The 25336-nt window shown below is 38.9% G+C and overlaps 1 protein-coding gene across 6 annotated transcripts in view; it reads left to right on the top strand.

Annotated features, from left to right (window-relative positions):
- nav3.S (neuron navigator 3 S homeolog) overlaps positions 1-25336 on the top strand; it is a 386349-nt gene that overhangs the window by 209051 nt on the left and 151962 nt on the right. For 2 of the 6 annotated variants that reach the window (XM_041588590.1, XM_041588591.1), the window contains exon 1: positions 4488-5565. The exons of 1 other annotated variant lie outside the window; for it this stretch is intronic. In XM_041588590.1, coding sequence (XP_041444524.1) covers positions 5326-5565 — 240 coding nt within the window. In that variant the 5' untranslated portion in view covers positions 4488-5325. Of the gene's footprint in view, positions 1-4485; positions 5566-25336 lie in introns of those variants that run through there. 3 more of the 6 variants (XM_018255927.2, XM_018255929.2, XM_041588589.1) reach the window with 3 other exon arrangements.

Here is a 25336-nt window from a genome sequence, read left to right as displayed (position 1 = left end):
TGACAGCTCAGCCAGCACTCCCAGGTTTCTTACAGAAATGTCCCGAGTTTCTCTTTGATCTCCAGCACTGATGCCAGAAAATGATACAATGTTTCTGAAACTTAATTAGAGGCTTTATGACAGACCAGTTTGATACAGTTGTAACAATTTAAGATAAGCAAATAAACAATTATAACAATTTAAGATAAGCAGGTCTCTTGCGGAAACTGTGACTCAGCTTAAAGGGCAATATCAGCTTCATTAGCAAAACTGTTATAACACATAAAGCATAGAACGCCCAGAAATTAGTTCACACCTGCCACATTTTGTAAAATGGACATGGTAATTTGGGGGTGTGGTCATACATGGGCATGGTTCAGTTTTTTTTTGATGCTCTACAAGGCTGATGTTTTAGTCCCTCTAAAAATAATATTTTGATAATGTTCAAATTGTTACTTCCTGCTTTCTCCTCTCACTATCACCATCACAAAACGTATCTAGGTTCTGCCACTTCATTTTTTACTGAGTCTCTGCTATGTTATCTGTTGGATCCTGCTCTTATCAATGGAAATAAAGCAATAGAAGACACAAGTCAAATTGCTAAAAAAACCCACTTTCTACAAAGAACAAAATGTTAACTTTTTTGGATATGAAACTCTCATGACCTGCATTACATATGTAATTATATTTTATATATTAGACATACAATGTGTTATGGCTGATTTTGGTGAAAAAGTCTTAAATTTTCTTCTGGGTACCTTTTTTTCTCCCAGTCTAAAAACTTCCAAGTAGGTTAATTAGGTTCTGATCAGATAAATTCAGATCTATGAGGCCAGGGACTATTTTGTCAAATTGCTTGTAAATTATATTATTATTAATAATAATAATGCTAGAGCTACAGGTTTATTAATTTTATATGGCCGACTGGTGCTTTACATTGGCAGCATCATTTAACAGGCCCCTCTTACCTGTTGAGCCAGCTCATTTTGAGAAACCTGCTCACACTACCTCTAGATAAAGCTAGCGTTGAGACTTAGCGTTGAGACTTACTGTTAAGTCTCAACGCTACACATAAGCATAAATGGTTCGATAAAGAGAGAACATTTGTGAGCCTATTTTATATAGGCTATATAATATATATATATACACAACACATATTTTTATAAATTCAAATAGCAGCTAAAGGTTGCAGATTGCTATAAAAACATTTTAGCCAGATATCTAATCATCTGCCCCCAAAATTCTCCTGTATGAACTTCTCCAACATTAGCCTGACCCCACACCAAAATAAACTTTCACTATCTACCTCCCCAGCAGAATGCTTACTGTGTATATGACTTCTGCTACCCCACCAACCTTATAACAAACCCAGAAATACCATTTAGGAAGGGTGTAAGAAAGCTCTGAAGTGAAATGGTGCCAACTATTCCCTTTCATTCTCCCTATGCCCTCTGCTGACCCTACCCCTTATCCAGATTCCTATAAACAGCATACTTCTAAAACTACTCAAGACTATAGTTTAGTCCAGTTCCCTTCCTCTAGTCCTTACATGACCCTGGCATTACATAGTGCCCGGTTGTTCTGGCAGCAAATAAGATTCATTTGTAGGGATGGGCGAATTTGACCCGTTTCATTTCGCCAAAAATTTGCCGCAGGCGAAGTGTCGCCGATGTCCATTAAAGTCTATGGGCGTCTACAATTTTTTTTTGATGCGCGTCTTTGTTTTGACGCACAATGCCATACAAGTCTATGGGCATTTTTTCGGCGATACAAGGCGAAGAAATTCGCCCATCACTGTTCATTTGGGGCTGTATTAATAGTTGTCCTTCAGTGCATGTGTGTATGAGTACTGTAAGTAGGGTTGCTTGGGGAGGCTGTGCTTAGGTGCAAAATTTGCATCTAGGCTTGTGGGGAATTTTTTTTTGGGTCTCCTCCTGTCCTTCTTCAGCCCTGACACTAACAGATTATACCGCAGGAAGTGCACTGAGTAAGATAGGCCTTAGCAAACCATATCAGTGCTGAGATAGCTCCTGCTTGCTCATCACAAATCTGATATTAGTATACGCAAGGGGTTTTCCAGTTTTAGTGTTTGCAAATGTTCTGTAAGTTGCAGATCAAACTATTATCAGTGATCTACTCCTACTACATTAGGTAGAGGAAGTTAATATCTGTCTGAGCTGTCATAGTGATTTCTTTATATGATAGTTTACAGCAGCCTGCATATGTGGGAGTAAGATCATGTTTAAAATCAAATTTTCTTCTTTAAAATACAAAAAATGGGAGAAGAGGTGGAATTGGTAAATATACTATATGAATTGGCTGGTTAAGTAAAAATGTATTATACCATTTATTATGCCACTTTATTTAATGTCAGTAATGTAGACTCTGTGTTGTTATATGATGATATTTTTCTTGTCACAGTATCACAGATATAAGTTGTAATAAAAAAAGTAAGTGCTACTGCCTGACCATTTGCCAATCCAGAAGTGCCCAACTTGCATTTATAGTTGGGCTTTCATATTGGATATTCTTTAACTTCATGCTGATTTGCATCACACAAATTCACTAGCTCTCTGGTTGGCCACCCATTCCTCCTATATTAAAAATGGCCATAGACATACTGATTACTTTATATGGATGTACAATTCCAACTAATATCAAGTTATCAAGGCCAGAACTAGAGGTAGGCAGAAGAGGCACCTGCTTAGGGCGCAACGATGGGGGGAGGGTACCTGTTCTGTCTATGATTCTTTTTCTTTCTTAATTTTTTTTCCTCCGCCAACACTTATTTATAGGACAGTCTCTCCTCACAACTTGCTTTGCCCGCTTGTGCTTCTTATCATGGATATCAGTTGGTTTTTTGCAGTAGGCAGCTTTGATAATGTAATCTGCATATACCCCAATTCTGGCCAATGCAGTTTCTTTATTCTTTTTCTGTTGCAATAATTAATAATAATAGAAAGGTGGACATACTTTTGTGTATGGATATTGTGTGTGTGGATACTGATGTAAGGCTAACTGAAGCTAATATGCCTTAATAAATATTTTGGTTTCATTTTTACTATTTTGTTTTTAAACTGAATTTTTTTCTTGAAGTTGAGGTAGACTGTAATCATACAAAAGATACGCATATTTCATTGTCAAGCCTACTAATGTGATAGCTGAAGCTACAGTATGGTCTGTGCAGAGGTTGCGCTGTCTGTGTATTTAGGGAATTCAGGTCTCTTAGAAGTGACTATATGTAACGGGATGTTAAGTGTGCTCATGCTGAGGGGAAAATAAATACTATGCACTTTTCCATATGCAGGGTAGAAATCTTGTGGAAACAGCTGGATAGAAAAATGTTCAAATGTGAACATTCTGCAACGTACCCAGCTCCAGGGCAGGACTAGGCCGGCAGGACGCTGGGAGAAACCTTGGTGGGCCCCTCCGGCCAGGTCCGGACTGAGAATTAAAATAGGCCCTGGCATTTCAGGTACACAGAGGCCCAATCAGCCCACACAGAGGCCCAAACAGCCCCCATCAGTCCACTAAATACTGACTTTCAATGGGACCTTATAGCAGCCCCTCTGGCATTTGCCAGAACCCACAAATTGCCAGTCCGGACCTGCCACCGGCCCAGACCCACTCCCTGTCACAGCTGCCCTGAGCCTACTCAGGGTCGGATTGGGGGGCCCACTAGGGCTGCTGTCCCAGGGCCTCCGACCTCCCTTGCTGCACCCGCACACTGCACCACATGTGTGCGCATGTTTCTGGGTGTGCGGATCTGGGCTGACGGGGCCCACAAGAGCCGGAGCTCAAGGCCCACCAGGTTTTTTCCTGGTGTCCCGCCAGCCCCATCCGACCCTGCCCCTACTCCTCCTGGTCATGGTCGGAAAATTTGAATGGTACAAGCAAGCGAGCTGGGGGGGGGTGTTCGCTAGTGCTAGTGTTGCTCCTGATCCAAGTGAAAGGTACAAGCGTGTGGGGGGACGGGTGTGTGCACTCACTCCCAGTCACTGCTGCCCTAAGCCTGGTTAGGAAAGGTACGAGAGAGCGTGTGTGAGCACAGGGGGGGGGGGGGTCCCCGGTCCCAGAAAGGTCTTTGCAGTATGGGTGGGGGTCAGAGGGGGTCCTGAGAAAGCAGCCCTGGTTGGCCCCCGGGCCCCTCAGTCTGACCCTGCCCAGCTCTGACAGCTACTTTTATGATTGCTGTGTGACTCAGTCTCAGTGCTTGGAAGCGTTTCTGTTTCATTCTTTGCCCACCCCTCCCTGCTTTTCTGTGTGTGTGTATGTTTTACAACCATTTTTACTAACAGAGAGTTTTCTAAGTTCAAGTGACAGAAGCAGAGAAAGGCTTTTGATGTCAATATGGCTTTTTACGGGAGCTATTCATAAGTATGAGCCATCTCATTTCATATAAATACCTACAGCTGAATGTACCATTTCTGTGACATTCCATTGAACTTTGCTATTGGAAAAAGCTATTTTGCGCTGTACCCATCATTCCTTTTTCCTTTTGTTTCCTCTATGGGTTTTGCAGCGTTGTGATTCATAGCTTGTCACTGGCCACCATTCAGGTTGATGTTTAACCTAAAGGCATCTAAGAATGCAGCACACACACGGTTAACAGTTCATGTGATTAAGGAAATGGGCTAGGACCTGTTCCTCCGTCTTTTCAGGAGATAAAATCAGTAGAAAAAAAACTGCAAGCAGGGTAAAACAACAGGAATCAAACAGCTCTGTTGAGCTTATATCCGGACTAGAAGCATGTTTAACAGCTGCTTGTTTTGGCCACTGCCTGCATCCCTCATTTTAACTGAAAATAAAAAGATTTCATTTTCTCCCCCCATTCCCAAACTTGGCAGTGTGAGCAGTCAGGAAAAGCCTGGGATTGCACTGCTGTAATCTGCCTGGGAGAGTTTGACAGATGCAGTGAGCAAGCATTCTGTTCTGCCGCCGTCTCTCTTTCCTAGCTCTCATTCCAGGAAAGCCCATACTTCAAATGCTTGTGAGGAGGTGGGAGAGAGTCCAGCCTTATCCTACACAGCACTGATCAGTGAGCATTACCTTCAAACAAGGCTCACGCCCCAAAGGGGTGTTTGATTTTGCACTGCAACTGACTGGCTGAGCGGGCTCTGTCTGTGTGAGAGAGGAACGGTTTAACATGAGGAAATTGTACCTACGCTATGAAAAGGGAAAATGTCATCGATCCTTTTGAAAAAGCATGACTGAAACTTTCATTTAATGTCTAGCATAAGCCAGGATCAGCCACATCTGATCTCTTTTATTTTTAAAGAAGAATTCAAAACAACGTGAGAATTTTCTGTTTATTGCTGCACTGCTGGAGACACACACACAGAAATTATGTCAGTAGTTGGAGTTGCCTCCAAGTTAAGGCAGCCAGCAGTAGGATCCAAGCCAATTCATACTGCCCTACCTATACCACATGTTGGCAAGACTATCTCCCAGCAGTACTTATCCAAGTCTTTGGAGCTTGGGAAGGCAGGGAAATCAATCAATACTTGTCAACTCACATTAAAGTCATCTTGTGAACTGGAGGACAAACATCTGCAAGGGAGCATCAAGGAGACAGAAGACAGCAAGGTTAGTCAAAAGCTACAGTTTTCTAGATTTAGAAAGGGTTGTTCACCTTTAGATTAACTTTCAATACAGAGAGTGATATTCTGAGACAATGTGCAATTGTTTTTTTATTTTGTGTTATTTGTGGGGTTTTTTTTTAATTATTTAGCCTTCCACTTTGCAATTTCAGCAATCTGGTTGCTAGGGTCCAGTTTACAATAGCAACCATGCATTGATTTGAATCAGAGACTGAAATATGAAAAGGATTGGGTCTTACTAGAAGTAAAAGGTAGCGATAACAATCATTTTGTAGCCTTACAGACCGTTTATTTTTTTAGCAAATCAAAAACTATAAAAAAAAGAAAAAATGAAGGGCAATTGAAAAGTTGCTTGAATATTAGGCATTCTATAACATACAAGTTAACTCAAAGGTGAACCGCTCCTTTAAGGAGTTGTGTTACCTGTCTATGTGCCCTAGAGCTGTTTCAGCCAATTAACCAAGGATATGCCACAATCATTAGTCTTCTGCAATAAAATAGAGTAGATATCTGATTTATGCTGCAAAATATAACAAATGTTGAATAAAGCACCCACCAGTAGTGATGGGCACACATTCTCTGCGAATTTCCACGTTTTGCCTCCGGCGAATAAATTTGAGAAAATACGTGTGTCGGAAAAGCTGCTCGCATCAAAACCGTTGCGCGTCAACATTATTTGGACACCCATTGACTTTAACACCAGTGTCAAAATTGACGTTAGCATCAGAATTGACGTGGACATCAAAAATCGCATTTTTCGAATTTCACTGGAAATTCGCAAATTTTTCGGCAAAGCGTCATGGGACAAATTCATCCATCACTACCCACCAGAAACAGCAATCAATCATTTTAATCACCTGGAAAGGTTTCTTTTATGCCCTGAAAATGTACCTGTACCCCCACTGTACAGATTCACACTAAGAATTCATACCATGCACAGCAGATGTTTCCCTTTGGTAATACACTTTGTGCAGTAAACCTTCATTGGACTGTAGGGGGCATAAAACAGAATGAAAGGAAAATCCGTTACGCTGAGAATATTGCTTTGTATTTTGGCAGTCATTGGAAGATCTCCTAAGCACTGCCCTTTGTATAGCTCATTGCTTGCTGAGAGCAGTTTGTCTTTTGAGAGTCAGGTTACATTGCAAAACATTATCTGACAAATAAGAAGTCATTTTAGGCCTAGAAATAGGAATAGCATCTGTGTTTTTGAACTTTGGGGATTCTGGCCTCATAGACAATCTTGCTTTTTGTTCCTTTCAGTAGAATATAAAACTGGACACACTTAAAGCAGTGATTTAGTTTGTGGAATGAAAGCTACTTCTAAATAAACTGAAGAAATGTACTCCTCTGTCCCAGCTGTTTTACCTTGTAGGGATGTCTGTCTTTCATCTTGTTCTGAGAGACATACATATAGATTGGTTAAGTATGCCATAGGATACCCTGAAATTTGTAATCTCCAGTGCTAAGTGATGGGCCCTGTTAGTAGTTAGTTAGTAGGAAAGTAGGAAAGCATTTGGGCAAATGTAATAAACAACAACATTGCATCTTAAAGCAATAATTTACATTATTCACATCACACAGTCCTGGGTCCATGCAGGTAGTTTTCTGATTCTCTCATTACGCCTTATAGGTTCACTTTCTTCAGGCTGATTGCAGTTGACATCAGGAGTAGGAAAATGTCCTTCATCAAATGGAGCTTCTCCAAAGTCATATCTAACAGGAGCAAGACGACTTGCATTCCAAATGCGTCCATCAGACAGTTAATATGTGTATTGTCCTCGCTGGCGTCTCACTTCAAGTGGTGTAGTAAATTTATATTGTCCTTGTTTCAGTATTCCTGGTTTCTTAATTCTGACTAAAGATCCAGGCTGAAAGTGTACTTCTCTTGCAGTATAAGCCTTGCATTTGGCTTGTTGACGTTTGACAATGTCAGCAGTAGATAATTTTGTAGGCACGGTATTATGTGGAAGTTTGATGTCTGCGACATGTAACTTAGTGTGCATCTGTCTGCCATGTAATAATTCAGCTGGAGATGACTGGGTTGTTGCATGGCGCATTGCTCTGTAGTTATGTAGGAACTCTATTGTAAATACTTTCCAAGATTTCCCAGTAAGATTTTCTGTCTGTATTGCTTCTTTCAGACTTCTGTTGAATCTCTTGATTTCTCCAGTTGCTTGTGGGTAATACACTGAAGATTTCCTATGCACAATATTCCCCTCAGAAAGAATTCAAACTCATATGAGATAAACTGGTCCATTGTCTGATATTAACTCCTTTGGATTACCTTCTCTGCTGAAGACTGTAGACAGAAATGTTATTACTGTAGCTGATGCTATATGAGAAACAAATGCAATTTCAGGCCATTTACTGTAATAGTCTATCAAGGTTATAGCAAATCTACAGTCTATAGGAGCATCTGTAAAAGGACCGACAATATCAATAGCAAGTTTTTCCCATGCTGAATCAGTGAATGGTACTGGTTTTACATCTGGTCTCAACTTAACTTTGTGTACAAAGTTCTTTGCACAACCAAGTGAAGTATTGCTTTGTGGTGAAATTTTAGACACTGGCTGTATGGCAGGCACTGGTGCTGTAGTAATGAGACCATCAACTAATTGTAGGTTTAATGCAGCAAAGAGATCCCTTCTAAGTATAGCAGTATCCTTATTCACAATGTAAAAGTCACATTTTGCAGTATTTGATTCAAATTGTACAGTCACTGGCAAGCAACCAAGCACAGGGATTGGATCCTTTAAAGGAGAAGGAAACCCCCTGGGCGCAAAACCCCTCCCCTGTGTTGCCCCCCCTCCCTCCTCCCCCCTGGCCTACCTGTCCCCCTGGGCAAATGCCCCTAACTTGTTACTCACCCCTCTGCACAGGTCCTGTCCACGGAGTTCATAGTCGCCATCTTCTCCCACACACGTTTTCTTCCTGCTTTGACCGGCGTCTTCTGGCGCATGTGCAGTAGGAACATTTACCGGTACGGCTCTACTGTGCATGCGCCGAATGTCACAAAGTGCAATCGGAAAACTTTGTGACATTCGGCGCATGCGCAGTAGAGCCGTACCGGTAAATGTTCCTACTGCGCATGCGCCAGAAGACGCGCGTGGGAGAAGATGGCAACTGTGAACTCCGTGGACATGACCTGCGCAGAGGGGTGAGTAACAAGTTAGGGGCATTTGCCCAGGGGGACAGGTAGGCCAGGGGGGAGGAGGGAGGGGGGGGCAACACAGGGGAGGGGTTTTGCACCCAGGGGGTTTCCTTCTCCTTTAAGTAACTGACCAGTTTCAGTGCAAGTGCAACAAGCGGATCTTTTGCAAAGTATTTCACGAAAATATCCTTTGGTAGTACAGAAACAGCTGAACCTGTATCAATCATCAGGTTAATGGAGTGTCCCTTGTCAGCAGAAGCAGTACTGACACTGACAGTGCATATAAACTTGTCTGGAATAAATGTACCAGCTTTATCCACACTTAATACTGCAACATTTGTAGTAGTGACTACATGAACATTTTTAGCAGAACTACGGCAGATCTTAGCAAAATGTCCTACTTTTGTGCATTTGAGGCACTGTAAAGCTTTTGCAGTACATGTAGCATAATTTGCAGTGTCTTGTGCTGAACCACAGTTAAAGCAGTATTTTTTATTTGTATTTGCTACACGGTTTTGCAGTGTAGGTGACTCCCTTTCCTTAGCACTGTATTTTGCCTGTGACTGTGCATTATTAGGCCACAGTGCTGAATTCACAGTCTGTACATTCCCAGCAGTTCCCTGACTGAGAGTTTTAGCCTCTGCCACTGCTGTTTCAATTTGGCTAGCAACTGTAATAGCCTTTGCAAGGGTTAAATCCTGCTCTAGGAGGATCTCTCTAATGTGAGGTGAGTTTGTTTTTTCCACTATTTGGTCTCTTAGGATTTCATCTGTTAGATTCCCAAACTCACAGGTAACAACCAGCTCTCTCAAAGCTGCTACAAATTGGTCTGTGGATTCGCCATTACATTGTCCACGTTGGTGGAATTAATATCTTTCAACAACCACATTTACTCTTGGCACAAAAAAGTTCTTTATAGCAGTAAGAGCAGTTTCATAAATATCATCAGGTAATGGTAATGTATAGAAAATACTCTGTCTCTCTGCTCCCAGGCAGTGAATAAGTAAAACACGCTTTCTAGCAGCAGAAATCTCCCATTGGTCAGCAGCAATAATGTAATTTTCAAACATACGGATCCAAGCAGTAAAAGGTATGGTAGGCTCACCAGGGTTTGGAAGAAAAGGTGCAGGCTGCTGCAGAGGAACATTTATTATGTTTTGGGTCGCTAAGGATGAGTATAACACTGCTTTATTAGCCATGCGGACATTACACAACAGTAACTTTTTAGCTTTCACTTTTAAGCTGTCATGAAGTGTCACAGTGACGTCTACAGGCCATTTGTATGAACACCACAGGCCCCACAGGACCTCAAAGTCTAGTTTATTTTTAAATTTTGATTTCACATCAGTGATCAATATTTTAACAGATAAGAGTTTTTCAAAAACATGTAGAAATACAGATTGTAACATTCACAAATATTTTAGGAAAGCTCTCTGCTTGACAAGGTCTATTTTCATTCTGCATGTGCGTTTGTTTACACTAGAATAAGGAGGTCTCCTCTCTGATGTGCGGGTATGAAATGTACTGTTCTGAGCACTGAAATCAGAGACTTGTTGTACTTAAGGGATAACTGAATAACAGGTGCAAAGTTTGCTCCACAGCAAACAAGCAGTATTTGGTCTGGATTAAAACAAAAGTTGGTTGCTATGGGATATTAGACCTGGAAAAAGTTAGCACTGTTTATCAATTTACCCTCTGTAATGTCTGAGGTGATTGTACGCTTTTAAACGAGTGCCGTTTTTGACAAGCTGCACACTACTGGTTCCAGTAACACTTGGCATGAATACGTTTTTATATTTTGATGCTATTGGGGGTAGATATAATTCATAAAGCAATGTAATCCAATCCAATAAAGAAATCAAATCATCAAACCAACAAATAAAGCCAAGGGGTCTTGCCTATCAGAACTGAATAGAAGGGGAAAACAAAACTGGCATCATTTAAAATACCCTGCATGATATCTGTGCCTCCTTGTTGCTTTAGCAATAAAACCTTATACTATAGTAACCATAGTGTGACACTTTACCCAGGAACTGAATGGAACATCTATTTTATCAATGGGGTCAGTTGCTGCCTTGATAAAAGAGTCTCTTTTTAGAATCCAGAAGGTGTAAAACCATGCTGTGGGGTTGACAGTTCAAGAGGAAATTCACCTTTGACACAAGCACCAGGAGTTCATAAAAAAGGTGCTTAGAATTTCAGACACACTCTCACAACAAATAGAGGCAGATAGTGGTAAATGAAAGAGGTTTCATATGGACCTATATGGTTGGGACCCACCAGGAGGTGTTTTAGTGTTCTGGCAATACAGGTTATATAAATACGTAAATTTGTATTCGGCTACTGGTGAGGAGTGAGCAATCTTACTGTTGTGTTTCAGTGGGCAGGTTTAACACTCAGCCTTTGTTATTGAAGATCATTTATTGTCCTAGGACTTCCTTATCTGTGGCTTTCACAGGGAACACAGGATTTGTGCTTGCGAATGGCAGTGAGACAACATTTAGAGCAGAATCTCTCATTTACAGTGAGGAGCACATCAATGCAGAAGACCACAGCAGTGGAAGCAGCATAGAAAGGCAAGTGACAATATCAATATTGCAGGGGGGAATGGCAACCTCTTTATTGATCAGGACTATGTGATACAATGTAGAGCTACAAGTGAGGGTGAAATAGTTAGGATGGAACTTGTGCTGATATATATGTGTGTGTGGGGAGGGGGTATAGATGTGTGTATATATATATATATATATATATATATATATATATATATATATATATATATATATATATATATAATTTTATATATATTTTTTTTTTTTAACACAAAAGCCACATTCCTCTAAACATAGTTGTCATTTTGACTTGCAGGGCCTTGAGCCAAACCAAATATAATGCTACAGTGCTTCCATAATTCTGCAAGATCTTATGGCAGACACTTTCCTATTGAGAAATGTTTTATTGCAAAGAATGTAAAAGGACATTTGTGTACCCTGTCTTGTGTGAGCCACTAAAACCCTGCCAGTGCAGTTCTATTGGTGGACTAAGAATAGTGTGCCAGGGCATTCTTATACAAATGGTCTCTGTAAGTAAATACTTATGCTGGCATTATTTTACAGGTTATGGATAAATGTAGTATTTTCATGATAATCCTATGCTTATGCTGCCAGTGGCATCAGGTCATGCCCACTTGTGTTTTGAAAGTAAGAATGGGGTTTACAGAAGAATGAAACTGCAAGCTGAGTAATTAATCCAGTTATAAAAACTAAATAAAACAAAGCAAGAAATATTTATATATTGTGCTATGGAGATTACTGCTTGGCATAAATATTCGCTCTGTACTTCCTTGATTAACTTGGGACCAGGCAGGTAACCTTTTTTCTATGCATAAACACCACAAGAAAAAAATAGCTATTATGAATGCTTTTCTGGGTCTCCGCCAAGGCTTTAGGTTGCAGCCATACAACTGAGTACCAGTGGACTAAAATGCTTTTGAGTGTTCTGGCTTAATGGATCGTGCAATGAACTGGACCAATGCCATTGTAGGGAAAAGAAGGAATGGAGAGGCTTTATTAAAGGGGTTCTTCAACTGATACTCTTAATTTTATTATGATGTAGAGGATGCTATTCTGAGACTATTTGCAATATCTCTTCATTTTTTTTTTATTATTTGTGGTTTTTGAATTATTTAGCTGTCCAGCAGCACTCTACTTTGGAATTTCAGCAGCTACATGGTTGCCTGGGTTTGAATTATCCTATTTTGGCTGCTCTGGGTCAATGACCCCCATTTGACAGCTGGAAAGAAGAAACAATAAAAAGTGAACACCAATTGAAATGTTGCTAGAAATTAGTCACAAGTTGTTATTAATTAGTCACATACTAAAATTTATCTTAAAAGTAAACTTCTCCTAATATGATTCAGATGCATGGGGAAATGTGGTATTCGCAGATTCTCATACCAAACCTGAGTGATCTATTCTGAATGATTTTTTTTACTGGGTGATGTTTTATTCCACCATAATAAATATTGAACTTAAAGGGGTGGCTGACCTTTGAGTTAACTTTTATGATGTAGAGAGTGATATTCTGAGATAATTTGCAATTGGTTTTCATTTTTTATTATTTATGGTTTTTGAGTTATTTCGATTTTTATTTAGCAGCTCTTCAATTTACAATTTCAACAGTCTGGTTGCTATGGCCCAAATTACCCTAGCAACCATGCATTGATTTGAATAAGAGACTGGAATATGAATAGCAGAGGACCTTACAAGAAAGATGGGAAATAAAAATTAGCAATAACAATACGTGTGTAGCCTTACAGAGCATTTGCTTTTTAAATGGGGCCCATTTGAAAGCTTGAAGGAGTAACAGAAAAAAGGCTAATAATTATAAAACTGTAAAAAATAAATAATGAAAACCAATGAAAAGTTGCTTAGAATTGCCCATTCTATAGTATATTAAAAGTTAACTTCAAAGGTGAACCACCCCTTTAAGTCTTAAATCATGAGGCTTCTTTACTTCTTACAATGGCAAAAATACAGAATAAAAATGGGGGGGGGGGTTGGGTAAGATTATAGACTGAACCTAAAACAGCTTGAACAAGGCATGTTAACTATACGCAGCATATGTTGACAACTATATATCAAATTGCATTTTCATTTGTTAGTAACTTAGTAATTGCATAGCATTTGCAGAATTGCTGGTTATCATATATGCATACTGAATATACTTGGAGCCCTACCTGTCTCTGTAATGTGCCACTCAATGCCTAACAAATAACATCTACAACCATGTAATGAGAGGTCAAGTATACAGAAGATTACAGACTGAAGGTATTTGTCACTGTGTGTAATCTGGAGACAAGCAGGTTAGTGCCTTGCCAATTTGTAATATAATTATCCCAAGATCATTCCTGGCTTCTGGGAAGGACAGCAATTAGTATAAGATAAAATCATTTTGGCTGCATGTACTGTGGCTGTAGCAGCAAAACATCAATAGAGGTTTCTCACCTGACCTGCAATTGATAAGTCTCATGTAAGGAAATATATATGGTTGAGAAAACACTCCTGCACCCACAATATTTCTGCTTCTGATCAAGCCCTCTGGTTTCCTTATCACAAATCTTGTGCATCTATCCATTTCTAACCTTTCCCCAAGCAAAGTGGGCATTGAACTGTCATATGCACACAGCCCTAGTGTTCACTTATTGATATGTGTATCATTGAAGACACAAAGAAACTATTTTTTTTCACATGCAATCTTAATAATGTCATAGTAATACACATACAGTAGGACTGAAATCAAATAATTTTCAGGCTCGTTTAACAGGATAGGAATAGACAGGCTAATGTAAAGCTGCATGTTTTTGTCTTTAGTGTCTGTTACTGATTTTGTGGTGTTGACAGACTATATTGTACTCCCTCGCTGAGCCCTATAGCTAGCAGCACAGGACATTATATCATATCATGAATTCATACCTATTTGCCTGCAACACTTTTCTAGCCATAATTAGTCATAAGTCATAAAAGTCCTCTGATATCGTCCCTAAAGTGGTTGATGTCCCTCATCTTTTTGAGTTGCATTACCACACTGTCCATCACTGAGAGGAACATGTCAGTATCGCTTGAACTATTGTAGTGCAGTTAATATACACAAAATACAAACATCTGGTTGCCTTAGTTACTGTTGCTAAACGTAGCAGGACCAGGGGCAAAATGTTTATTATATGCACATAAAGGGATTTGTTGCATATTTCAGGTGCGTGCTAATGTATTTATAGCATTGAGAAATATGCAAGAAATGCAGAATAAAATTTGCTTTAAAAAAAAGTAATACAGAATACTTGATGAACAAGCATTTTTTCCAACAAATTAGTTTTTTTTCATATTAATTGTGACTACCCACAGGAAACAATAGTTCAATAATCTGATAAAAATACACAACAACAATACAGAAGAAAGAGGATGTCATTTCATGCAATAAAATTTTGCCTTTGATCCCTTTTCCTGTTTTTTTTTAAATTCTGTATTATGATACAGAGCCATTGTTATTGTGCCATTCTAGCGTTGTTTTAAAGCATAATGAGTAAGTAAAACTGCAATACAAAACACTATTGTGCTTTACTGTATAATTAAATAGAACCACCAGAATTTTCACTTTTAAGACAAAAGCTTTCAGAATGTGGATTAAGCTTTGGATGCGGTTTAGATGACCTTCTGGACAGTTGCAGTACTTTAAAGTATTATGTGCCTCTGAGCTAACAGAATGGTTTGGCTTGGCATTCCTTGCTATTGTGCATACTATAATTTATTGAATCTTCCATTAACCCACTCTGTGATATCAGTTTCTGAGGCTGTTTCAGGATAAAAAACCACAACGATTTAGTAATCAAAGTATTAAAAGAATATAAAAAAAGTAAAAGAGGTTTGGAGACATTCCAACCAAAAAAGACATCATTACCATGGGCTTTGTAACGAAAATGAGCTATAAGTGCATCTAAATCACTGTCTTAATATAAAACAGATAAAGTTATATAAGTTTATACTAAGGCCCAACCGGCCCAGACCCGCTCCCTGCCTTTACTGCCCTGGTCACATCAAAAGCAGGTACACGCTTAAGTGTGCGAGGAGGGAGGGAATGCTGTAGGTGGCTGCGGCCAGGGTCCGGAGGGGGATTTACAGCAGGGTCGTGGGTTAAGGAGGTCCACTAGTCCAACCCTGCGCACTTCTAGCATAGGGGCACGCAGCACCTCTTTATGTATTAGTGAATACATTGCTTGCTGCAGAGGGATGAAGTGAATGGATGGCAACAGAGTGGGTTCCAAATCTAAACACAGGTTAAAATAGGAAAAGTGTAAGAAAACAGGTGCAATTTGTCATGTTTTGCCCCTTGAAAACATTTTTCCCAGAATAATTATAGCATATTTTTGGTTTTGAAAAATATAATCTACTCCTGAAAAATCAGGAACACATTTTCTAATGGTAATTGAATTACATACTGAATTACATACATCTGCATAAAAAAAGATGTATTAGGGGAATATGGACCCCTATAGTACTTCTCTTTATCCCCCCCCACACACTATCCTGTATCCAATTCATTCACATCAATAGGTGCCTCCAGCACAGTGGTATGAGCAGGACATTTTTTTCAATTGGAAATCAGGCTCCTCATGTGTAAAACTACATGACAATTTAAGTCTCAACAGTAAGGGTCTGTAGCCACAGAGAGAGAAAAGGTCATGATCTGTTCCTAGCATAAATGTTTGCTGTCATGAGCACAGACATAGAATTGTATGACACTCTTTCTTCTGATGGACAGCTCGATATGCTCAACAGGGGCATCAAATCTGGAAACCAATCAGCTAGGGTGCACAACCACAGACCTATTTAAAATGCCTTTCCTTATATTTTGTGAAGCTAATGTGTCCCTTACTATTATTTTCCTTGTATAACCTTATGTGTGGGAACATGTGAGAAAAGGCAGTGTGAATCTTTGTCTGGTTGCAGCTACATAGGTTAGTTTCTACACACGGACAGAATGGAACATTGGGAAAAATAATGTGAGACTGTACTTGAAAGGGCCATTATTTCTGCTCTGGTGAAGTGGAACAATAGCCTCATACATTTCTTTTTGCATAGAAAAGCCATGAGTGAAGATACCCTTTAAATGTAATTACAAGCCTAATGGAGGCAGACAATAGCTAAACAGGTTTTGTAGGTTCAGTAATAGCAAATGATACCTTCAGTTACTCTTTAATAAATTTATAAGGAGTACAGATAGTTTCACAGCCATAGCTAGAGGTGACCAAAACACATTCCAGTTGTGTTTATTTTTCTATGGCGTAAATGCACAACAAACTTGCCTTAGAATTAAAGAATTGGCTAGGAAACCTCCACTCAAGATATTAGTGAGTATTTTTTTTGCCCAGACTTGATGTGAGTCACTTTATCTTTTATTTCCATACACTCCATATTGTATATTCCACACACAGTGTTTCAGTCACCAAGGAATATCTCTAGACTACTTATAATCTCATTTTCCCACACAAATATCCAACTGGCTCACAGTATTCTAAGAGAATAACTAACATCTGAATTGAAATGATGCTTAGCATAGTGCATTATATTCATACTGTACAGATTGTACATGATTAATAATATTCATTTTGTTCCGGTTCTCCATTAATTTGTGTAATTAAAGGCGGAGGAATTGAACATCTGATTGAATTGTTCATTTATGCTGCTTTTTAAAGTGTTCGTGTTGAACCATACAGTATGTAGACCTGCTGTAATACACATTTTTTAAATTTACACTTTACATAATTTTTGGGTACTTCAACCATTGAATAGGTAATATTCAACCATTCGACTTCGATTCAAACGATTCGAAGTAAAAATCGTTTACTATTCGACCATTCGATAATCAAAGTACTGTCTCTTTAAAAAAAACTTCGACTTCATACTTTGCCAAATTAAACCTTCCACAGCATTTTCTAAGTTTTTTTGGGTCGAATAGAAATCCTTCGATCGATCGCTAAAAATCATTCCAATTGTTCAATCGAACAATTTTTATTCGACTGCAGGATTGCCAAATTTGTTGAAAAAACTTCGAATTCGATATTCGAATTCGAAGTTTTTTGTAATTCGATGGTCGAATAAGTTTTTTGTACTTCGAAATTCGACCCTTAGTAAATCTGCCCCCTAAAGTCCCATACATTGATTTCGAATTAAAAAATTGATATTGATCACATGCGCTGGACTACTCTACGAGTTTCAGGATTTGCTACAGGACCCTTATGATAGAAAAGACTCAGGCCTATAACTAAGTCTGTGAAAGCTACAAATTTCATGGAGTCTTTGGCCCTTGTTCGAGATTTCACTAAGAAAGCAAAAGTATGCTAATAAAAATCCTGAAATGCTGTCAAGGCCGCTGGAAAATCCAAGATGGCGGCGCCCATGCGTTCCATGTGGGTATGTTGTGGCTCCGGCATGATGATGTAGGCGTGATGATGTCGGCGCCGAAATTCTAAATAAATGGGCGTCCTAGACGCTGTAACCTTGCCCAATTATTGGCAAATAACGTTTTTTTCTGTATAACACATACATGGATCATTGTTTTGGAAACAGAGGTCATAAGGATTCAGCTATAAATCATCCCATTAATAATTTCTCCTGTTTTCCCGACCTATAATAGAAGTGGTATTTGCAGTTATGGCTTCACAACGACCTCTCTGAGAGATGAGAATTTTTTGTTTTCTTAGCACAGGATTCAAGGTATAGTTTGTACAATGATGTTGTCAAGCTTCTCTATTGAAGCAATCATGCTGCACATACAGGTAGGGCAAGACAAGGACAAAGACAGTAGTTGAGAATAACAACATTCTTTGACTTGGCCTGATTTCCAGGATGTGAAATTTAGACTTAAACAATGGTCCATTCATAACCCACAGTTTCTGAACTTGAAAGCATTTATTTACTTTCTGAATGAAACGTGTTTTGGGTGAAACCACTATTAACACCTTCTTTAGTTAAAAAAATGTGCATGGTTTATATGAAACAATGACTTTTTGATTGTGTAATCGCTGTGTAAAAGATTAGCTACACAAGCATTTCTTTTTTAACAAACCAAAGTCTATAGAACACTTTTATTGGAAACATTTTGGAAAGAAAGTACTGTCACAAACACAACGGCAGAATTTAGCTTTATTTCTGTTATCTGCTAGATATGAGAAAACTAACTTAGTTACCAATAGGACTTCAGCTGTCGACTGCCACAACAATTAATTTAATACATGGGAACATGCTCTTTAGATTCTAGAAATACTTACAGGTACAGCCTTTTACTACAGGTGCTGTGCAGTTGTTGTTGAACTACAACATCCCTTTTATGCAGTAATTTAGCTATTATTAAAGAGCAAGTAACCCTATTAAATATGTGATCCATTCTGTTTACTTTTACCCCATGTTACATGCAGCATTAACATATTAAATCTTGCCCAACTGGCATAAGTCTCATTCCTCAACCAAACTATTCCCCCGTCCGCTGAATTGTCAGTGTTTATCAGTATGTGGTACATGTTTTAGATATGTAAAGGTAGCTTGCCAACTCCTTCTGAAGTGTGCGTTTTCTGCATATGCTTTTCAGTGCATCTAAAGAATTCTAAATTCTCAAGTCTGGAAATATTCAAGTCGAAATATATTATTTATTTTATAATGTTAATAAGCACAGCGGCTTCCATGTAATTCTTTGACAAATGTTCAGGGGGGGAATCCTGTGGGTTTGACAGCCAATAATTTGAAAAAAGTTTTCATTAAGTGCCCCATTGTGAGCATATCTGTCAGCTTTACTCAGCTGCTACTTAAAAGGTTGCTTTCGGGAAATTTGTATAGGGTCTGACAACAAACCTACACTGTCTTTTTGGGTGATTGAATATTTCAGAAATGATCGTTGTCATGCTGATTCTTGTTGAATGTTTTTTTGTGTTAAAAGATTGCTCATTCTACAGCAGTAAGTTTTACTGTACTTAAAGGAGAAGTTCATCTTTACATCCATTAAACGAGAACTAAAGTTCTGGTCTTTCCTCGAGGGCACAGCAGGGCATAGACTATTAGTGATAACCAGCCTGTTCATGATTCCTCCACTTTGCAGATACCTTTATCCCGAAGATCCAAATGGCGCCTGGTTCACTTCAGCTCGTGCATTCCTATTTCCACTGTTTTTCCGATTTTCACGTTCTTCATGATTTAACAGTTCACGAAGTACCGGCAAACTGCAGATTTTCAATTTTTTTCCGATATTGGGGTAAAAACACAAAAAATAATGATCCAACCTAAAGACTGACCCCACCTGGGTGCTGCAAAGCATTTCGCCTCTATAGGGCTTTATCAAGCAGTTAGAAACTGGAAGTGGTGTCTGTCCTCACTTTAAATACCCTAATCTTAAAGGGACCACATCCATAATAAACTTCAAAAGTATATTACAATATATATATATATATCTATATATATATATATATATATATATATATATATATATATATATATATATATTATATATAGTGAATAAAGTATCCCCTCTTGTAAAATATAAGGATATTATAAGTTACCAAGGAGTTTCATGACCATATAAAAACACAAGGCCGAAGGCCAAGTGTTTTTATACAGGTCATGGAACCTGTAGACAAGTTTCAGTGAGTCATGTGACAGAAATGACATTAGAACTCACCATTTATAACTGATGACATCAGAATTCACCGTTTATAACTGATGACATCAGAACTTACCGTTTATAAGGATATAATTTACAAGATATTCATGACTTTTGTGTATTATAATTGTATTTTGTTTGCTACATTCATACTGCCTATTTGTAAAAGTATTTCTTTGCTGCCATAAGTACCAATCTCAGTATCCCATCTCCTGAAATATAGTATTAGGGAATTGTATCTCCAGATATATTGTATATTAAGTATCTGTTTTTTAGAAATTATTTCGATTTTTTGCTGTAGAGAGCACATTGTAAAAAAAAAAAAGCAAATATTTTCATTTTATGCCGTTATTGGCTAAAATTAATGCTAAATGCAAATCATTTCCACTCAACATTATTCTCAGTATGGAATCCTTAAGCAACCTGAGATGAACAACACTGGTTTCCTTAGGGAAATGTTAATATGTAGTAGGCTGTTGCTAAAAACACATTGTCCGGTTATCTGGTTTAACCGTGAAAATTGCTCACCCTGAAAAGCACTTTTTAATGCATGATGAATGTAGAGATAAGCACCTGGACAAGTACTGTACTTCTCTGTTTTGACTTTAGCAGAGAACTGGCAATAAAGCCTTTCCTGTTTTGCAAGAGCCTCTGACTTCCACATTGGTCTATTAATATGCATAAACAGATAGAGGTGAAAAGAAAGATGACTTCCTAGGCACAACGTCAACACACTTCCCCTGTGAAGGAAATGGTCATGTTGCTCACGACATACTTATTCAGAGGCTAAATATGCCAAACTGCGTGACCTTTGACGATTGAGTCTGCAACAATAGGATTTTCCGACAATTTTTAATCTTTTACTGTATAATGAAAGCTTTATAGAAACATTCACAGTTTGACTCATTTTAAGAAACATTTCACACTTACATTAAAAACTAGTTTGATGTAACCTTTGTAGAAACATTATATAACATTTTTTGCAATGCCTAGTGTCCAATATACTGCAAATCATCTCATACAGAGTGAAAAAGAGCATAATAAAACATGGACATACCATTTATCCTGACATACATGTCCGGAGCTATTGCTTCCCTAACAGACTAACAATGTTTTGCTCAGAATTTACTATTGATCCCAACAGTTTATTTAATGAAAGTGAACATTGGCATTAATAGTATTATAATATTTAGAGCTTTCATGGCTGACTAGTCAGTTTTAAAAAGGGGCAAGATAGTACTTGGACAAATAATGCCCTCAAATTGTAAACTGCACATTATTCATTTGTACCTCTAGTTTTAAATGCAATGCAGCAATCGGCACCACTCTGAACAAGAGAACACTGTATTTTAACTTTTGTGTGCCCTTAACCCAGCCAAGTGAGGGGGAACTTTCAGCAATGCAGGAGTTATTGTGACTTTTGCTATCAGATGGACCCATGCTAGAATAGTGGAGGAATTGTAACATAGTAAGTTAGGTTGAATAAAGACACAGGTCCATCAAGTTCAAACTTAAAGTCTATCTAAAAACTGCCTAACTGCTAGTTGATCCAAATGAAGGCAAAAAAAAAAAGCCTTTCCAATTTGCCTCAGAGGGACAAAAAAGTTCCTCCTGACTTCCAGATGGCAGTTGGACTAGTCTCTGGATCAACTTGTACTATGAGCTATCTTCCATAACCCTGTATTGCCTCACTTGCTAAAAGCCTTCCATCCCTTTCTTAAAGCTATCTAATGTATCAGCCAGCACACCTGATTCAGGGAGAGAATTCCACATCTTCACGGTAAAAAAACCCTTCCTAACATTTAGCAAAACTTCCTTTCTTCCAATTGGAATGGGTGCCTACGTGTCACAGCTGGAAGGACATACTGATACATAAAGCATTAGTGAAATTATTATATGATCCCCTAATATATTGTATGGGATCAGATACATCCTTCCCCTGTTTTTCTGTCTGTGACATCATCCAGCCAGGTTACAGACTGGAGAGCCATCCAATTGGCTGGGCACCCCAGTGCATCCTTTGGAGAGAGGATGTGCCTGACTTTGAGGCCAAATGTACAGGGTCTCCAAGAGAGCTTAACAGAGCCAGAACCAGTTTATGTTAGACTGTCTAGTGTAGAGAAGCTGTTGCCCATCCTGAGCCCATCCTGTTCCCTGTCAAGCTGCTAGAGTTTTAGGAGATGAAAGATGCCACTGGTGAGATTGATCCTGCTGCCTGTAATCTCCAGTGTGACTCCATCTGAGAGCACCCCGGCGAGTAAGCCACCTAAGGGAGAATACTGGCAAGGTTACAAGTGTGGGGCTCCAATTTGAGGACAGGTCTTGTGCATTTACCTGCTACGTGGGAGCGTCTGCTAAATTCCAAGTATTCACATAGTGGCCACATTAAGGAAATTAATTGAGAACAGTAATGATTTAATATAATTTTAAATGACAATCATTGCTGTTAAAATCTGATTTTCTGAAATTCCATGGTGCTTTCCAGAGATTATACATGATTTACATCCATCCCTGCCTGTATGTAGTTGAAGTGTGGGAGGAAACTGTTGTTCTTGAAGGAAGCCATACAAGCATGGGAAGAACAAACACCTTATAGATACAAAGATTTATAAGACAGCTAAAGAAGGACAATTTTTTTTTTATATTTTTCAGCAACAGGTATGGGATCCATTATCCCAAAACCTTTAAATTATAGCATGGCTATCTCCCTTAGACACAATTTAAATCAAATAATGTAAATTTTAAAAATGATTTCCATTTTTCTCTGTAGTAATAAAACAGTACTGTACCTTGCACTTAATCCCAATTAAGATATAATTAATCCTTATTGGAGGCAAAACAAACCTATTGAGTTTAACGTTTAAACTTTTTTTTTAGTAGACCTAAGGTATGGCGATCCAAATTACTGAAAGACCCCTTATTTGGAAAACCCTATGTCCCGAGCCTTCTGGATAACCGTTCCTATACCTATATATTCATAAGGCAGAAAAAATGTTTCAACTTCACATCTACAGTATATTGAGTACACTGCTGCAACATATTGCTAAGCACTGTGACACCAGTTTGCCCCTGTATGCAGTATGGTTTTTAATGTGTATTCAGTATAGATGCCAAAATGAAAGTGTTTTCTGCCTAATGGATATATTTATACATATATATGTCTTTATTATAAATAAGGGGTCACACAAGGTGTGCAGTTTCTTATTGGATATTATTCGTTATTATTGTTACTTTTTATTAGATAAATATAATTTTATTAAAGAACAGCTTGTTACAATTACAATCTAAGTTTGGTATATTTTAGTTTCCATTTTAAACAGTAAAACTGTCATCTGATATAATAAAAATATAATATATTTGCCTTTTGGACAACTGAATGAATGTATAATGGAACAAAAGCTTCTTTGGTGCTGAGTACTGTATTTCTAACAGAGCTGTTTAGGTACAAAAGCTGGCCGTTTTGGGGTCTTTGCCAGCCACATATATTGTCAAATATAAACCACAAGTTCTTTGTGCTTTTGTGTTGGCATTAATTGTTTTGAAGGCTGGATGTGTTTGTAAATAGAGTTTGTTTATGGTTACAGGTGTGGGTTGCACCTCTTAATCTCACAGTTATTGTGTTTCACTTGGATATAATATCTAAACCTTTATTACCATCAACTAGAGGACACAAAGACTAGTTAGGGATATTGTGCAGCAAATTTTCTATATATACAATGAGTCCTCCAGGAAATATTTGAGTCGCTCTTACTATGCTGGAGACAGACTAAAAAAATCTCTATTATCTCATAGCTAAGCCATTGTGGTTTTTCATGGGTAAACCCAAAAGGCAAAAATGAATTAATATTTAATGCAAAATATCATGTAATGGCATTTTAGTAAGTAATACAAACACATTAAATAGCAGCTGTTTCACAAACCATATTGCTGTATCTGGATGACTGATATAATGAACAATGAATGGCTTTTGAAGTTAACCAGATCCAAGTATCCCAAAAGATAAATAAACATTTTTAAGGATAACTTAAGCCCTGTAAAGAAGCATTTGAAAACAATTGTACAGATGTAGCAGACCGTAATGATGCTTCTGATGCAAACAATGCCTGCAGCTTAACATTCATACTAACTGGGAAATGAGAAGCTTTGTGTACCAGATGCATCAAGTTCATTGTGGTCATGCATTTCCTACTGATCAGTATCCTTGTCACAGTGGCATAACTAGAGTGCTCCAGGCCCCCCTGCAAAAAAATCCTCAGGGGTCCAGCTCACTCCGATCCCCACCCTCCTGCCCACTTTCCACATCCGCCCACTTCCAGCCCAGACTCCGCCCACTAGCCACCCCATGCTAACGCACTCTGCTTCCCCAGGTAAGAGAGCAGCTGGGGAAGGGGGGATTCTTGTTGGCTAGGAATCTTACCCTGCAGTCTGTGCCCTCCTTTTCCCCGCTCCCACTGTGACTGCGGGCTTCGCTTCCTCTATAGATTCGCCACTGCCTCGTCATATGCTGATTAGTTGGTTCATGAGCGTTGAGTATCCTTGGTAACCCAGCATACACTGACGTTGCATTGTGTTACCAGGATAAAGGATGGGATCAGTAGTCAAAGAAATGTAATAATTATGTGCTACCTGAGAGGCACTGCAAGTTCCTCCTGACTTCCAGATGGCAGTTGGACTAGTCTCTGGATCAACTTGTACTATGAGCTATCTTCCATAACCCTGTATTGCCTCACTTGCTAAAAGCCTTCCATCCCTTTCTTAAAGCTATCTAATGTATCAGCCAGCACACCTGATTCAGGGAGAGAATTCCACATCTTCACGGTAAAAAAACCCTTCCTAACATTTAGCAAAACTTCCTTTCTTCCAATTGGAATGGGTGCCTACGTGTCACAGCTGGAAGGACATACTGATACATAAAGCATTAGTGAAATTATTATATGATCCCCTAATATATTGTATGGGATCAGATACATCCTTCCCCTGTTTTTCTGTCTGTGACATCATCCAGCCAGGTTACAGACTGGAGAGCCATCCAATTGGCTGGGCACCCCAGTGCATCCTTTGGAGAGAGGATGTGCCTGACTTTGAGGCCAAATGTACAGGGTCTCCAAGAGAGCTTAACAGAGCCAGAACCAGTTTATGTTAGACTGTCTAGTGTAGAGAAGCTGTTGCCCATCCTGAGCCCATCCTGTTCCCTGTCAAGCTGCTAGAGTTTTAGGAGATGAAAGATGCCACTGGTGAGATTGATCCTGCTGCCTGTAATCTCCAGTGTGACTCCATCTGAGAGCACCCCGGCGAGTAAGCCACCTAAGGGAGAATACTGGCAAGGTTACAAGTGTGGGGCTCCAATTTGAGGACAGGTCTTGTGCATTTACCTGCTACGTGGGAGCGTCTGCTAAAT

Source organism: Xenopus laevis, chromosome 3S, assembly GCF_017654675.1.
Source record: "Xenopus laevis strain J_2021 chromosome 3S, Xenopus_laevis_v10.1, whole genome shotgun sequence".
Lineage (NCBI taxonomy): Eukaryota > Metazoa > Chordata > Amphibia > Anura > Pipidae > Xenopus > Xenopus laevis.
Note: the sequence above shows the minus strand (reverse complement) of the source record. Positions and strands in the feature narration are given on the sequence as shown.